This window comes from Natator depressus, chromosome 19 (assembly GCF_965152275.1).
Source record: "Natator depressus isolate rNatDep1 chromosome 19, rNatDep2.hap1, whole genome shotgun sequence".
Taxonomy (NCBI): Eukaryota; Metazoa; Chordata; order Testudines; family Cheloniidae; genus Natator; species Natator depressus.
In genome coordinates this window covers 17704432-17720737 of record NC_134252.1, presented here as the reverse complement: position 1 = coordinate 17720737, position 16306 = coordinate 17704432, and the positions used below count along the sequence as shown (strand labels likewise).

The 16306-nt window shown below is 43.1% G+C and overlaps 1 protein-coding gene across 3 annotated transcripts in view; it reads left to right on the top strand.

The window, feature by feature from the left end:
• The first annotated feature begins 6 nt into the window (after window positions 1–6).
• Window positions 7–16306, top strand: part of ZCCHC17 (zinc finger CCHC-type containing 17) — a 33009-nt gene continuing 16709 nt past the window's right edge. Inside the window, exons 1-8 of one of the 3 annotated variants that reach the window (XM_074934267.1) lie at window positions 91–147; window positions 1298–1451; window positions 1536–1710; window positions 4633–4690; window positions 6385–6485; window positions 8868–8959; window positions 9774–9874; window positions 15400–15533. In XM_074934267.1, the coding sequence (XP_074790368.1) occupies window positions 1645–1710; window positions 4633–4690; window positions 6385–6485; window positions 8868–8959; window positions 9774–9874; window positions 15400–15533 (552 nt within the window). In that variant the 5' untranslated portion in view covers window positions 91–147; window positions 1298–1451; window positions 1536–1644. Of the gene's footprint in view, window positions 148–1297; window positions 1452–1535; window positions 1711–4632; window positions 4691–6384; window positions 6486–8867; window positions 8960–9773; window positions 9875–15399; window positions 15534–16306 lie in introns of those variants that run through there. The other 2 variants (XM_074934266.1, XM_074934265.1) reach the window with 2 other exon arrangements.

The window sequence follows — 16306 nt, the reverse complement described above, 5'->3', positions numbered from 1 at the left end:
AGCTGAGGGATTCTAGCATCGAGCGCGCCCATTAGCTGTGTGAGTGACACTCAGGAGCATGCTGCGTGGTGATTGGCCGGCGCAAGGTTCGTCATGCTCGGTTGTACCGGGGCGCCGGCGGGTTAACGGCGACGAAGGCGCCCTGGGGTGAGTGACGGGGGGCAGCGGGGTGGGCCGGCTGGGGGCGGCAGCGGGGAGTTGAGCCCTCAGCCCTTTCCCCGACTGGGGGCTTGTCACCCCCCCATCCCCTGGCTGCGCCCAAGGGCGCTGGGCGGGCCGGGCCTCCCCACCCCACCTGCTGGGGGTCGATAGCCGCGGCGGGGTGATCGCTCGGGCGGCGGTCGCACCTGCGGGCCCCGGTGACAGCCCGTGTGATCGGCGCTGTACAGACTCAGCGCAGCGATGCGCTGGGCTCGCCGTAAGCGCTCGCTATGGGCGCTGGGCGCTAGCCGGGGCGGGGCGGTATCGAGGAGGGGAGGGTGCGGCGTGTTTAGTGTTTCCGTCTAAGCCCCTGCTCTTGGAGTTAAGGACAGCCCGGAAACGTGAGCCGGAGGCAACCCGAAGGACGGCATATAAAAAGAATCCCAAAGGCGGTGTTTAAAGAACGTTGTGATTTTTAAGTCATTCTAATGATTTGGGCTCATTACTTTTTAACCGGGGGGGCTGGCAGTCCTGGAGATGCTCCAGTGTTTCCTTGTATGGGTGAGAGCGCGCCCCTCTGCGGCTGAGCCAAGCATTCGGAAAGCTCTAGTCCCCTCAGCCTTTTAAAGGGTGACGGCTTAGGCAAGGAATCGCGGGCTCCGTTTGTTTACGTTCTGGTTTTTAGGCCTGTGTCGTAGGTCCTAGAGAAGGGAACAGATTATAATCATAGAATCTCAGGGTTGGAAGGGACCTCAGGAGGTCATCTAGTCCAGCCCCCTACTCAAAGCAGGACCAATCTCCAATTTTTGCCCCAGTTCCCTAAATGGCCCCCTCCAGGATTGAACTCACAACCCTGGGTTTAGCAGGCCAATGCTCAAACCACTGAGCTATCGCTCCCCCCAAATACACCCTAAATACAGTCGCTGAAGAACAATAGGAACTACATATGCATGAGGGTGCTGAATTCTGAAAACGGGGCAAAATTGCAAGGTATTATCAGAGCCAATTTACAGTCATGGGTACATATTTTGCTGTATCTGCCTAGGTACTATAATACTTAGTATTTATGTAGTACTCTTCATACATACACACTTTTATGGGGGGGGGGAGGAAGTGAGACACAAACTTAAGTGACTTTCTTATAATTTTTACACAGCATGTTATTGGCAGCTGTATCATAGAAGTACCCACGTCTTCTGGTTCTTTGGCTTGTCTACCAGCTGGATTATACTGCCATAGTGTAAGCACCAGTCACTATAGTAATGGATATTCAGAAATTAGTGTGACTAGTGTGAGTGAAAGTGGGGCAGGTAAGAAGGCCTCCTCAAGAGCTATTTTTTTTTATTACCAGTGAAGATATTTCTCTCAACAAGTGGTGTCTGTCTTCATTTCAGTTATGAATGGGGTTGCTCCACAGAAGGATAACATCTCATAAATGGAATCAAAGTAAGCTGCAAGGTTAGGAAAGAATTGTGCAGTGCATGCTCTTAGAAAACTTCCCAAATGAAGTCTGTGAGACCTGAGACGATGGAGACATTGCCTGAACTCTATGACATCTTCCAAGGAGAGGTATGTGTTGTCGTTGCTTAGGGTCACAAAAAAGTATTGGAGACACAAATAGTGCAGGATATTGAGAGAGAATATAGAGCCTTTCATTTTTAAATCACCAGTTCAGAACCAGCCCTAATTACTGGCAACAAAGCTAAGTGACCTATGTGAAATGAGCTGATATTGTGTATTGTGGTTCATAGAGAACAAGTGTCTACGTCACAAAACTACTGCCACCACAGCTGCCTCAGACTGACCCCTTGCTGGCATTCCTGGTATAGAGACTAAGGCAGGGATGGGCAAACTTTTTGGCCCAAGGGCCACATCTGGCTATGGAAATTGTATGATGGGCCATGAATGCTCATGAAATTGGGGGTTGGGGTGTGGGAGGGGGTGAGGGCTCCGGCTGGGGGTGCGGGCTCTGGGGTGGGGCACAAATGGGGAGTTCAGGGTGTGGGAGGGAGCTGTGGGCTGGGGCAGAGGGTTGGCGTGCGGGGGGGGGGGGGTAGGGCTCAGGCTTGGGGTGCGAGCTCTGGGTTGGGGCTGGGGGTGAGGGGTTAAGGATGCAGGAGGGTGCTCCGGGCTGGGACGGAGGGGCTCAGAGAGTGAGAGGCAGACAGGAGTGCAGGCTCCAGGTGGTGCTTACCTCAAGCAGCTCCCGGAAGCAGCAGCATGCTCCCTCTCTGGCTCCTATGCGGAGGCGCGGCCAGGTGGCTCTGTGCGCTGCCCGGTCCGCAGGTGCCACCCCTGCAACTCCCATTGGCTGTGGTTCCTGGCCACTGGGAGCTGTGGGAGTATCGCTTGGGGCGGGGACAGAGTGCGGAACCCCCTTGCTGCCCCTACACATAGGAGCCGGAGGGGGGACATGCCGCTGCTTCTGGGAGCTGTGCGGAGCCACGGCACATGTGGAGCAGGGCAAGCCCCCGACCCCACTCCCTGGCTAGAGCACCGGAGCGGGGCAAGCCCCAGACCCTGCTCCCTAGCGGGAGCTCAAGGGCCAGATTAAAACATCTGAAGGGCCGGATGTGGCCCCTGGGCTGTAGTTTGCCCACTCCTGGACTAAGGAGTACATAGGCTATATAGAGAGAGAACTCCCCTCTCCCCCACTAGGTTAGAGTTGATGCACATTGATAGGGATGAGAAGAGGACTTCAGTCTCTTGAGCCGCTGCCTTTTACCCGCATTCTCAGATTAAAGAAAAATATTTAACACACTTTTTTGCAAATATTTTAACTAGTGTTTTGAGAACAGGTTGAGACTCTTATTGCAGGTGTTATTTCATTAGATGTTTTTAAAATAAAACTGATGGGTGAGCCACATTGCTAATGCAAACACCTCCAGTCTGAAGAGTAATAACTCTTTAATTTAAGAGGATTAGCTAAGAATGTGTATTCATAAACATGCTAGTCCTCTTGTAGGATGAGAAAAGCTGTCTTCAGAGAATTCATGCTGATTATTTCTCTCAGCCAAGTCTAATTTTTCGACTCAAGTGTGAGGGATCTGAAATCTTATTGCTTTAATTTTTGTGGAGCTTGGGGATAAAGCTTTCCATCCTGCCTCATGCTGTGAAATACAAGAGACTTTAGCTTTTAAAAGTTGGAAACTGTCTTGAATTTTTAATAGCTGCTATCAAGAATATTTGTTGTTCAATTTGGCACAACTCGAAGTCCTGAATTGCAATACCTCGGGCTCACTCCACATATTGGTGCCTGAACTTAAGGGCACTGCACATTTTAATGTTAGCTTTCCATTCTTCTAATTAAAAGGGAAGTGAGATCCTGTCTGCCTTGTTATAATCAAAAAAGCCCTGGGTACTATTTTCCGCCCTTAAGAATAGTAAGAAGAGGACAAAGGCTAGAATTATAGGTGTCAGGGGACAGAGAATGAGTTAAAGAGCCTCTCAAGTCTAGATTGGTTCAACTCCAACATCAGGCCCTGATTCCATAATAAAGCTCTGCATGGGTGGATCCATGCCGTGACTAATTAACTTCAGTGAAGTTCTCTGCAGGCTCAGATGTCTATTTGCATAGAGTTTATTGCATAATTGGGGCCATAGTCAGCAGTGAGCAAAAGTCATTACCATCAGATGTTTGTTTGTAATAACTATGTGAAATTAGTTGGTAGGTCTCAGTGCAGGTACTAGTGGACAAGTATCCATTTCAAAACCACCACTGCCACAATTGACACTGACTGGCCTTCTTTTGGGTAGTCTTATTAGAGAGGCCTAGGATAGAATAGAGCATGGAGGGATGGGTTAATTCCCCTTAATCATAGAATCTCAGGGTTGGAAGGGACCTCAGGAGGTCATCTAGTTCAACCCCCTGCTCAAAGCAGGACCAATCCCCAATTTTTGCCCCAGATCCCTAAATGGCCCCCTCAAGGATTGAGCTTACAACCCTGGGTTTAACAGGCCAATGCTCAAACCACTGAGCTATCCCTCCCCAAATGGTAGGGTGAGTCCCTTCAGAGGCATACTAGTTTGAAGATTTAGGGAAGTTTTTGTTGCCTGTTCACTGTCTGTTCCATAGATGAGCATAAGACTGTTTCCAAGGCTGTCAGTCTGGCCTGTCAGCACTAAATTTACTCAAATGGTAAAATAGGGGAAAATAAAAGTTAAAAATATTGGCTCCTGCTGCTGAATATAGCAAATAGATTCTCTTTGAAAAATGTCATTTTTCAAGATCTGTCTGTAACCTTGCAGGGCAGAAAATAATCATCCTGTGCTTTTGTGTGTATCTGATGCAACAATATGTGTTGTTATGTAGCTCTCCAGTTCAAAAGAAGATAACCTGAAGCAGACCATAGAAGGCAAATTAGAAACAGCTGAAACCAAATAAGTGCATGTAAAGACAGTGGGTTGAAGGGAAGGAGAAAATGAGACAGAAAATGGGTGTAATGTACAAAATTCTCTTTCAGTCAATGGATATATTGATTTTCTTCACAGGTTGCTGCTGTAACAGAGTATGGGGCATTTATAAAAATTCCAGGCTGCAGGAAACAAGGTTTGTTTCTCAGACTAGATTTTCAGACTTAGTTCCATGCTCGTTTGCTTAATACAAACCTCCCCTTGCAGAAGGACTCGGCATCTTTTAGAAAATGCTGCAAAATGAGTCTGTTGCTCACCCCTTCCCAGTTGATTAACTCCTCCCAGTATGGGGTTTGGTTTCTTATGGAGATCTTGTATGTCCCCATTTATGCTACATAAGGGCTCCAGATACAGTGATGGAGCTATATAAATGCTTGCATTAATACTGAATATATTAATTTAACATTTTTTTCTGTAAATGAGAATAAGTGCATTTCCAGGTGATTATAGAATATGTTGGAGTGGCATTATAAGGCACTAGACTAGAGTGCAGTAATTCCCTACATATTCAGGGCCTGGAATGCTTAATTTCTGCTATGAAATGGAATTCATAGATGGAAGGAAAAATCATAATGGTAAATCATTGACTGCCTCACAGTCCAGGCTTTCCTGGTTATTTTTCATGTTGTTCCTATCAGTTGTGTGAAAGACTTGCACTAACAGGTGAATCTGAGTATACAAGGGAAATAGTGAAACTGTACAGGGAATGCTGTCAAATGCACAAGGTAAACAAACTGAAAAAGTATTAAATATCTTTTTCTCTGGTCTCTGCGTTGCAATGGCACTAGGGATGTTACTTGTGACAAAAATAAGTGGCAAGTTTTCCAATGCAACTGTGACACTAAAAAAACCCCAACAAACAAAACCTGGGGTTTCCTTTGAGATGTGATAATACCCTGAAAAATGCCACTATGGGTTCAATAGTTAATCTTGCTTGGACAGTCCCACACCAAATGTTTAGTTTGTGCAAGTTAAAAGGATGATTTTTCTCCCTGCTAGTTCTGCAATGCCAAGCCAGAGTCTTCAAGTCAAGTTATGTTTTCTGCCTCTGGTGTTGCCAGCTAAAAATTGTGCTGCTAATGCCCAAAATAGAATAGCATCTTGTTTGTCATCCCCCAGCTCTGCTAGGTCCACAGGATTGGCAGGAATTAAAACTTGTTTGTGCCTCTTAAATTAGCACCTTTGCGGTCTGATAGGATGCTCTTTCTTTTAGTTGCTTTTCTTACTAACTGCACTCTAAGATCTAGACTATGCAGCCTCCCATCTTCCCCTTCCCACGAGAGTGATTTGTATTCTGAAGTAATTAGCATTGGGTTTAATACAGTAGGTACCTAATCCTGCAGCCTTTATGGATGTCTACATTCCATTGAAGTCATGGAGACTTTTGGCCCAATCTCGCAGTAAGTTCCATATGACTGCAAGATTCCCATCTGCACAGAGCTTGTTGCTGCACCAGAACCTTAATTTTGCATGCACCTATGCACAAAGACTTGCAGGATCAAACTCTTCGGGGGAAATTACACTAGCTCTATGAGATTGGAATGATATAAGCATTTTTTAGCTGTCAGGTTCTGATTTTGCAAGAGCTGCCCCATTGTGAGTTTGGAGCAGATTTTGGTGGGTTTAGCTGGCTGCATTTGGCTTATAAATGGTTTTGAAAAACCAATAAACCTCATAAATCTTTATTCTGCGTGAAGTAGTGGTTGAGTAACCCAGATATTTAATTTCACCTAAGGATACTCCAGATGTTGATGCTCTTATTTTCTAGAGGATAAAATGTTATGTTCAACCAAAAACAATTTTACTTTTTTCCCCTAAAACCACCTCTAGGCCTTGTCCATAAAACCCACATGTCAGCCTGTCGGGTCAACAAACCCTCGGAAATGGTAGATGTTGGAGACAAAGTGTGGGTGAAGCTTATTGGAAGAGAGGTAAAATTCCTTATGGTGTCTTAAGCACTGTGTAAACTAAGAAAAAATTTGCAACGACAGCAAGCTAATGGTTTTCATGTTAACAGAAGCGTAGTGTTCCAATCGCTTTGTCTAGTGCATGATGCTGTTTGTTGTGAACACAGACTAATCATGTTCCTCATCACATGAGCATTTAAGAACCAACCTTTTGTCTGGTTTGCATGGGCTTCACAGATCACATGGCATTCTTCATAAAAGTAGGAGTTCATCCTTGATCAAATGTCATCTTGCCTTCCCCCTGCACCATTGTTCAGACTACTTGTCATAAATATAAAGGGAAGGGTAAACCCCTTTAAAATCCCTCCTGGCCAGAGGAAATCTCCTCTCACCTGTAAAGGGTTAAGAAGCTAAAGGTAACCTCGCTGGCACCTGACCAAAATGACCAATGAGGAGACAAGATACTTTCAAAAGCTGGGAGGAGGGAGAGAAACAAAGGGTTTGTGTGTCTGTCTACATTTTGTTTTTGCCGGAGATAGACCAGGAATGAAGCCTTAGAACTTTTAGTAAGTAATCTAGCTAGGTACGTGTTAGATTATGATTTCTTTAAATGGCTGAGAAAAGAATTGTGCTGAATAGAATAACTATTTCTGTTTGTGTATCTTTTTGTAACTTAAGGTTTTTGCCTAGAGGGGTTCTCTATGTTTTGAATCTAATTACCCTGTAAGGTATCTACCATCCTGATTTTACGGGGGGGGGGATTTCTTTATTTCTAATTACTTCTATTTTTATTAAAAGTCTTTTTGTAAGAAAACTGAATGCTTTTTCATTGTTCTCAGATCCAAGGGTTTGGGTCTGTGGTCACCTATGCAAATTGGTGAGGCTTTTTATCCAACATTTCCCTGAAAAGGGGGGGGTGCAAGTGTTGGGAGGATTGTTCATTGTTCTTAAGATCCAAGGGTCTGGGTCTGTAGTCACCTAGGCAAATTGGTGAGGCTTTTTACCAAACCTTGTCCAGGAAGTGGGGTGCAAGGTTTTGGGAAGTATTTTGGGGGGAAAGACGTGTCCAAACAGCTCTTCCCCAGTAACCAGTATTTGTTTGGTGGTGGTAGCGGCCAATCCAAGGACAAAAGGGTGGAACATTTTGTACCTTGGGGAAGTTTTGACCTAAGCTGGTAAAGATAAGCTTAGGAGGTTTTTCATGCAGGTCCCCACATCTGTACCCTAGAGTTCAGAGTGGGGGAGGAACCTTGACACTACTGTTTGCTGGTTGGCATGTCACCTTGTAGGTAGCTACATGACTCCTCTATGGTGTTCGTATATCATGTGAAGTACTTTAAGATTTATTGGAAAGTAAGGTGCTGTATAGATGTAAACTGCTCACGACTGGAAAGGTCTCTTAACCCATTCTTAGCAGAAGCTGAGAATTCTCTTAATTCTATTTGAGGGAATGAACTTTCTTTGAAAGGACACTGCTACAGTGTTCATTCTGTTTTTAAAGATGACTTGCAAAATAAAAAACAATAGGGCTTGTGCCCTCTTCTGCTTCTTTGTGGTGTCTAAAGAAGGTCTGATGGGATGTGTGTGCAGGGTGGATAAATGTTGTTTTTTAAAATAAAATTATCTGTTAAAGCACCCAAAAGAACACATGGACTTTGCAAATAAATAAATGAAAAATAACTCCCAAGTTTTGGCCTGACTGCAAATTGCATCAGAGCGGCGCTTCACTGTAACCTGCCCATTTCATTATTTCACACTATGATGGGGTTTACCCCACATCATTAGCAAGAATGTTTAAAAGGCTGTGTACTCTAGAAAGATGTCAAGCAACACACAACCTGTGAAACTCTCCAAGATAATATGGAGAGCAAGAGCTGATTAGGATTCAGAAAAGAGCCTTTTATATGGATAATTAGAACATTCCCATTTACCGAAAAGGACAAAAATGTGTAAATGATATAAAGCCTCATGTTTCAAGGCATAAACCAACCACTAACCTGGCTCGGATCAGGAAGAAACTTCCCTTGTGGCCAGGTTATTCCATAATTGTCCATTTTGGAGTTTCTTGTACACACCCTCCCTTCCCCAAAGTATTTGCTACTGGCCACTATTAAATACCAGATACTGGCTAGATGAGTCTATGTTCTGATCTGTTGGGGTAATTTTTATGATCTTATTTCTGAGATCATTATTTTTAAGTAATATACTCTGGTCCATTAACTAGAACATTGAAGTGTAAATGAAACTAAAATATACTTGTCAAAATTAAAACATTTTGTGATGTATCCTTGACTTTAGAGCATTCACTTCTTTACTAATTGGCAGTTTCACTCATTCTTTGTGGGTTTTCCTGTAACCGGATTCTGTTATGACTTGCTTTTTTCCCTCCGTGTCCGTCTCTTACAGATGAAAGATGACAAGTTGAAGCTGTCTCTTTCCATGAAGGTCGTCAACCAAGGAACAGGAAAGGACCTTGATCCAAACAATGTTGCCCTTGAGTAGGTAAATCTGCTCTGTTGGGTGTAACAAATCAGCCTAGCGACTATTGTTTCCTTTGTTCCCTGCCCTCGTATTACAGTGACTGTCCTGGTCCTCCTGCCAGGAAGGAGGCGGCAGCTCCCTCCTGAGCCCATCAATGCCGCTCTGAAGCGAATGGAGGGGTCTCTAAAGAACAATCTAAGATGTTCCCTCTGCAGCACTGTTGGCAAAGGACTACATTTGAATACCAAATTTCAGCATGCTAACAAAACGTGCTGTTCATAATGACCTGTCCATGGCAATCTTTCTTCCTGTGCTGAGGGTGTATTTATTTCCTGTGAGCTTACAGCCCTACAAACACTTACCATCCCAGGCACAAAATCTCCTTGTCTGCGCTTTCTTGTGATGACATTTTATTACTCCGTCAAAAATAATTATTTTATCCCAGGCATATGTTTGTGTACATTATATATACGTGTATGTATATATTAGTGTGAAGTAGGGCAGCTGCGTGTTAGCCAAAGTATAAGGCTATACTATAAAGTATAAAGCTATGAGTGTTGCCTGTATTCTGTGAAACTGACTCTGAAATGAGTCCTCTTATACCAAGAAACAAATAGGGAGCAAGCGTAATATGCTGTCTGTGGCTTCCTCCACCAAGTAGTCAACTGCATTCTGCAGAGTAGTCGCTTTTATTTAGATGCCTAGCTATGGATTTAAAAGCTTAACTTCAGGCAGCCATGTTTGAAAATTTTGGTTTGAGCTTCCAAGCAAATGCATGGGGTTAGAGGTGATGCAGATTGGAAGAGAAAAATAGTTCTTTTCTTTCCACAGTCAGGATGAGCGGAAGAAACGTTCATTCAGAGACTACACTAGTCAAAAGATTACCCTGGAAGCTGTCTTGAACACTGTCTGCAAAAAATGTGGTTGCAAAGGTACGTTTGTGCTGTTTCCATTCTTGTTCTATTCCAGTTTTTTGTCTTGACCTTCATTACGGAGGTATCAGTAGTGACTCTGCAATTATGGCTGTGTTGATATATTCAGTTAAAGCATGCTACCCATTTCTTGCTGTAAAGATTGAATTTAGGTCTCCAAACTTAACACACTTAACTCTTCAGAGGACAACTGAAATTTCTGTCATTTCTAACTATTGCAGGGGAAACATTTAGAAATGCTCATTCTTAAAGATTTGATTCTCATAGCCATGCTCTTTTGAACTTCATCTAGCTAAAGAACCAGTCGCTACAGTTTCCATATTTTTTTCTCTCACATACGTTGCATTTCACAGCAAGGATACTGTTCTAATTTTACACTTCAACAGAAACTATTATTTCCTTAATTCATCCTAACTGCTTGCTATTTCAAGAAAAGCCAATGGAACTACTTAGTTCCATCAGCTACTGGGAACTGAATGCATGTTTGTGAGCAGTTCTGTTAGAATCTCTATCCAAACACTCAGTTTTAATGTGTGTGAGATAAGTAAGTTTGGAAGGATTAGATTTTTTTTTTATTGGTAAACGTTGATTTCACCACACACAGACCAGCACAAAAGATTTCCATCTATGATAATGAAACTTATAGATAGTCAAAGAAATTAAGATGCTGCATGAAAATGAGTTTAAGCCTTCCAAGGGAAAGTGGGGACAAAAAACCTAACTGGCTTCAAGACTGAGTTTGATAAGTTAATGGAGGGGGTGGCAGGATGGGACTGCCCACGATGGCACATGGCCTGTTGGTGACTGCCAGTAACAAAAATCCCCAACAGCTGAAGACAGGACACTAGATGGGGAGGGCTCCAAGTTACTACAAAGAATTCTTTTCAGCTGTCTGCTTGGTGTGTCTTGCCCACATGCTCAGGGTCTAGCTGACCACCATATTTGGGGTCGTGAAGGAATTTTCCCTCGGGTCAGATTGGCAGAGACTCTGTAGGTTTTACCCCATACTGTAGAGGAAGGTGGAAGGGTCACTTGCATGTTTAAACTAGTGTAAATGGTGAATTCTCTGTAAATTGAAGTCTTTAAACCATGATTTGAGGATTTCAGTAACTCAGCCAGAGGTTAGGTGTCTATTACAGGAGTGGGTGGGTAAGGTTCTGTGGCCTGCAATGTGCAGGAGGTCAGACTAGATGATTATGATGGTTCCTTCTGTCCTTAAAGTCTGAGTCTGAGATACTTTGCATATTTTGACGTGAAGTTCACAGTTTGTGTTCAACAGTTAATAAAGCTTTGCCTTTTTGAATCTCAACATCTACTATTAAATAAATCTGCAAAATTATGAGGTTTCAAAACTGTGAAAATTGATAATCTTTATTTTTATGCATTTTTCCTATTTTTAGCTGTCAAAATTATAAAAAAAAATATTGAATTCTGAGAAGCCTAGATATGAGGGTTGTTTGGAAGTGAATCTTGGCTTAACTGGGGGTTTCCTTAACGTATAGTGATTTTGTTGATGGGTCATATACTTGAGCAACCTTAGTCCTAATTAAGCATTTTGCCTGCGGAATTTGTACCATGCCCTATTTGTTCTTATATATTACGTGGTCATTGGCTAATAGTTATGGTGGACATTTAAACTGTGTTAAAAAAGCTTAAGTGCACATTTAAAAGCAGTTTCTGCTGATGCTAAATATAGTTACCTGTCCAGTATGGACTGCACACAACCATCTTAAAAATGCTGCTAAAAACCATGTTCTAAAGTAGATTCCTAACTATGATAATGGTTTTAAAGCATTATTTTTAAAATGGCTTTGTCTGGTCCAAATTGACTAGGCAAGATGTGTTGGCAGGAACTATTTTTACAGTTCAGCCATTGGTGTGTACAGGGTAGATCCAAAATGAGGCTAATTTCCAAAACTAAGCCGTTGTTTCTGTATGGCTTGCCAGAATTTGATTTTTTTTTTTAATCGACTGATAATATCTATTTGTTTAAGTATTTTTATTTTTGTCCATTTTAATTTTCAGTTATGAGAAATTATGGGGGCATCAGACAGTTAGTTATTTAATGGCAGTAGACTTTGAGATTCAAAAAGGGACAGCTTCATTAACCTTTGAACACAAATTGTCAACATCGCCTGTCAAAATATAGAATCATAGAATATCAGGGTTGGAAGGGACCTCAGGAGGTCATCTAGTCCAACCCCCTGCTCAAAGCAGGACCAATCCCCAACTAAATCAAGGATACAAAATATCCTTAAATCAAACTGAGTTCTCATGCAGCATTTTTCTTAGTTTTCCTATCTTTGTTTTATTATTATCAATGGAAATATTTTTTTCATTTGGTTTGTGTGTGTACAGTAGAATTGACACCGATTTTAAAAAATTGAATCCTTATAAGCCTTGGGGATGTCTTAAGATGCTTGGCTGGAAAGACATTCCCATTCTTGTGAAGAGCTTCCCTGACATGGGCTTATTCCCTCTGCCATATGCCCCTTCTGCTGTTGAAGCCCCTGCTCAGATAAGTCTCTCCCATAGTTCTTTGTTCAGACACCAGGACGCTGGGTTTGTCTGATTAATCCCTCTTAAGTGACCTGTGTTCTATTCAGTACCCTGGGTTGGTTAATCAGTGCAGATTAAAGCAGTTGAACATTAAAGGAAAGGAGATTGTCACTGCTGCATCTAATAAAAAAAGCAGTGATTTAAATGTCTGAAATACAATAAAAACAAATGAGAAACCACCATCTTTAGTCTTACAAGGCAAATCAGGACTGACCTCTGGTCCCAGTTTCCAAGTATTTTAAAGTACTGAATTTTATTTTTATAATTATATAATATGTGGTTGAAGGTAGATAAATTAGTTCCAGGTTAAGCAGGTCCCATTTCCCTAGGTAAAATAACAGGGACTATTCCAGAAAACTTAAGAAGGTTCTAGAACTAATTAAGGCAGGCAGGCTAATTAGGACACCTGTAGCCAATTGGGAAGCTGCTAGAATTAATTAAGGCTAATCAGGACACCTGGTTTAAAAAGGCTCTCATTCCAGTTAGTGAGGTGCGTGTAAGGAGCTGGGAGTGAGAGGGTGTGCTGCTGGAGGACTGAGGAGTACGAGCATTAACAGACATCAGGAGGAAGGTCCTGTGGTGTGGACAAAGAAGGTGTTGGGAGGAGGCCATGGGGAAGTAGCCCAGGGAATTGTAGCAGTCGTGCAGCTGTTCCAGGAGGCACTCTAGACAGCGGCAGTCCACAGGGCCCTGGGCTGGAACCCGGGGTAGAGGGTGGGCCCGGGTTCCCCCAAAACCTCCCAACTCCTGACCCAACACAGGAGGTTCCACCAGAGGGGAAGGTCTCTGATCTGTTCCCTGACCCACATGGTGGATCAGTAGAAACTGTGGGGATTGTTCTTACTCTTTTTTTTTTTTTCCCCCCCATGCTGCCACCGATGAGGTTATCTGAGTGAATGGCAGATTTGAGCCACGAAAGTGGCCAAACTGAGGGCTACTGTGAATCTCTGAGGCGAGCAAAATCTGCCAATAAGCGCAGGACCCACCAAGGTAGAGGAGGAACTTTGTCACATATATATATATATATATATATATATATATATATATATATATATATATATAAAACATAAACACAAACACACGCAAAACGGGCTACAATTAACTGTAAATTAACCAAACCATATTTTAAAAATAATTCTGAAATGTATTCAGTATTTCTCTCTTTTGGCCCAGTTATCTCAGTGCTCATCCATCTCTGTGAAGCACTGTTATCCCCATTTTACAAATGAGGAAACAGAGATGGAGAGGTGAAACAAGGTCATACAGCAAACCAGTGGCAGAGCCAGGAACAGAATGCAGGACTTTAGTCCTATTTTAGTGTCCTGTACACTGAGTCATCTGTCTGAAAATCTGCTTTTTCATGGGGCCGAAGTTCTCTCATTCCTGCCTCCTGCTGGGATGTTTAGAGTTATACAATAAGGTGGCAACCTCAAATGAGAGACAACGACCACTAAATGGAGTTTGAAATAGTGATGGATTTTTAATAGTATGGTGACAGCATCTTCCATCTGTTCCTTTGTAGAGAATGCAGCTTGGACACACTAACATAAATTCAAATTGATGAGCAAAACAAAAACAAATGTATGTAGTGGTCCCTTTCATTATCTTTAGTGTTGGTCAGTTTCAAAGGGCTCCAACTGTGAAGAGCAAGTTCATTTATTATTAGGGCTCCGTGTCTGTCATGGAGGTCGCGGAAGTCATGGATTCCGTGAATCCTGCAACCTCCATGACTTCTGCAGGGGCCAGTGTGGCTGACCCCAGGGCCACCCAAACAGCTGGCTCCGGGGCCAGCCGCTCTGGCTGCCACCAGAACAGCCACACCAGCTGCTGCTGGAGCAGCCCTATGTACAGCCACACCAGCCGGAGTAGCCACGGCCCCGGGAGGCTGGCCAGAGCAGCAGCAGGCCCCTCACGGCTCGCCAGTGCGTCTCCCCCCACAAGATTTAATCACAGGTATTTTTAGTAAAAGTCATGGACAGGTCACAGGCCATGAATTTTTGTTTATTGCCCGTAACCTGTCCGTGACTTTTACTAAAAATACCCATGACTAAATTGTAGCCTTAATTATTATTTGTATTATAATAGCACCTAGAGACCCCAACTGAGATCAGCACCCCATTGTACTAGAGCTAGAAACTGTCCCTGCCCTGGAGAGCTTTGCCTAAACAAAGACTGGAGGGAGGAACAAAAGCACAGTGGAAGGAAGTGTCTTACCTTAACTCTCACAGCAGATGGAGGGGAGCAGCCCAATGCTCACTTGGTATTAAGCAGGCATTCTATCGCTTCTAAGGAGATTTTATTTTAACATCAACAGACTGAAGTAATCACTATAGAAATAGGTTTCAGAGTTTCTGGACAGTCTCTGCGTAAAAGAATAAATGGACACAAATCAGATGTCAAGAATTATAACATTCATAAACCAGTCGGAGAACACTTCAATCTCTCTGGTCATTCGATTTCTGACCTAAAAGTGGCAATTCTTCAACAAAAAGACTTCAAAAACAGACTCCAACTAGAGACTGCTGAATTGGAATTAATTTGCAAATTGGATACAATTAACTTAGGCTTGAATGACTTGAATAGAGACTGGGAGTGGTTGAATCATTACACAAAGTAAAACTATTTCCCCTTGTTTATTCCCCCCCCCGCCCCCCGCCACTGTTCCTCAGACATTCTTGTTAACTGCTGGAAATGGCCCACCTTGATTATCACTACAAAGGGTTTTCTCCCTCCCCCCCATTTTTTCATGTTCTGTGTGTATATAAATCTCCTCACTGTATTTTCCTCTGAATGCATCCGATGAAGTGAGCTGTAGCTCACGAAAGCTTATGCTCAAATAAATTGGTTAGTCTCTAAGGTGCCACTATAGAAATAGGCTCCAAGTAGAATCTTCATTAGGCTCCTCAAAAGAAATAGCCCAAAAATGGGGATTTATTTTACTTTTTTCTGTTTCAAACATTTTGCAGGTCATTTTGCCAAAGAGTGTTTCATGCAGCCTGGGGGAACCAAGTATAGTCTGATACCGGAGGAGGAGACAGCAGAATATGAAGGTGATAAAAAGTCCAGCCACACTGAGAATTCTTCAAAGAAAAGAAAAAAGGTACAGGTTGTAGCCTTGTTGATGTTAGACCACAGAAAAATGGACCAGTTTACAAGCAGGCAGCTCATTGGTTTGAGAATGGGATAGATTTTGGTTTTGAACAGTTTGTGTGGTGAAATAGACAATTTATGCAAGTTTTTTCTAGCTGTCTTTAGACTTATTCATTTTTAATAAATTTAGCTTGGATATTTGAGGTGCTTGTTACCATAGTGGGGGGAGGGGTAGCTCAGTGGTTTGAGCATTGGCCTGCTAAACCCAGGGTTGTAGTTAAATCCTTGAGGGGGCCGTTTAGGGATCTGGGGCAAAAATTGGGGATTGGCCCTGCTTTGAGCAGGGGGTTGGACTACATGACCTCCTGAGGTCCCTTCCAACCCTGATATTCTATGATTCTATGATAGTATACTGTAGTCTTACAGTCTCATCGGTTTCCATGTAGTCCACTTGTCCATTCTTTCATTCTCTTCTCCAGAAAAACGAATGATAGAACTGAGCTACTATCTAGTGAAGTAACTCTAACTCTAGTTTATCTCTAGGCTTTCAGTGTCAAATGGAGCTCTTCACCCCATCTGTTTATACACAGTAGCATGGGAGTGGAAGCCAGCCATGGGTCCTTCATGTCTGGAATGGCTTGATAGTTCTACCCCGCCTTGTCACAGTTCAGGGCACCCCCTTGTGGTCCATCATGGGCACCCACTCTAGACTGCAGGCTCTTTAGCCATCTCTCCTGGGCAGAGACGTGGATTTTTTCCTGACCTGGGGTTTTTCCAGGCTGC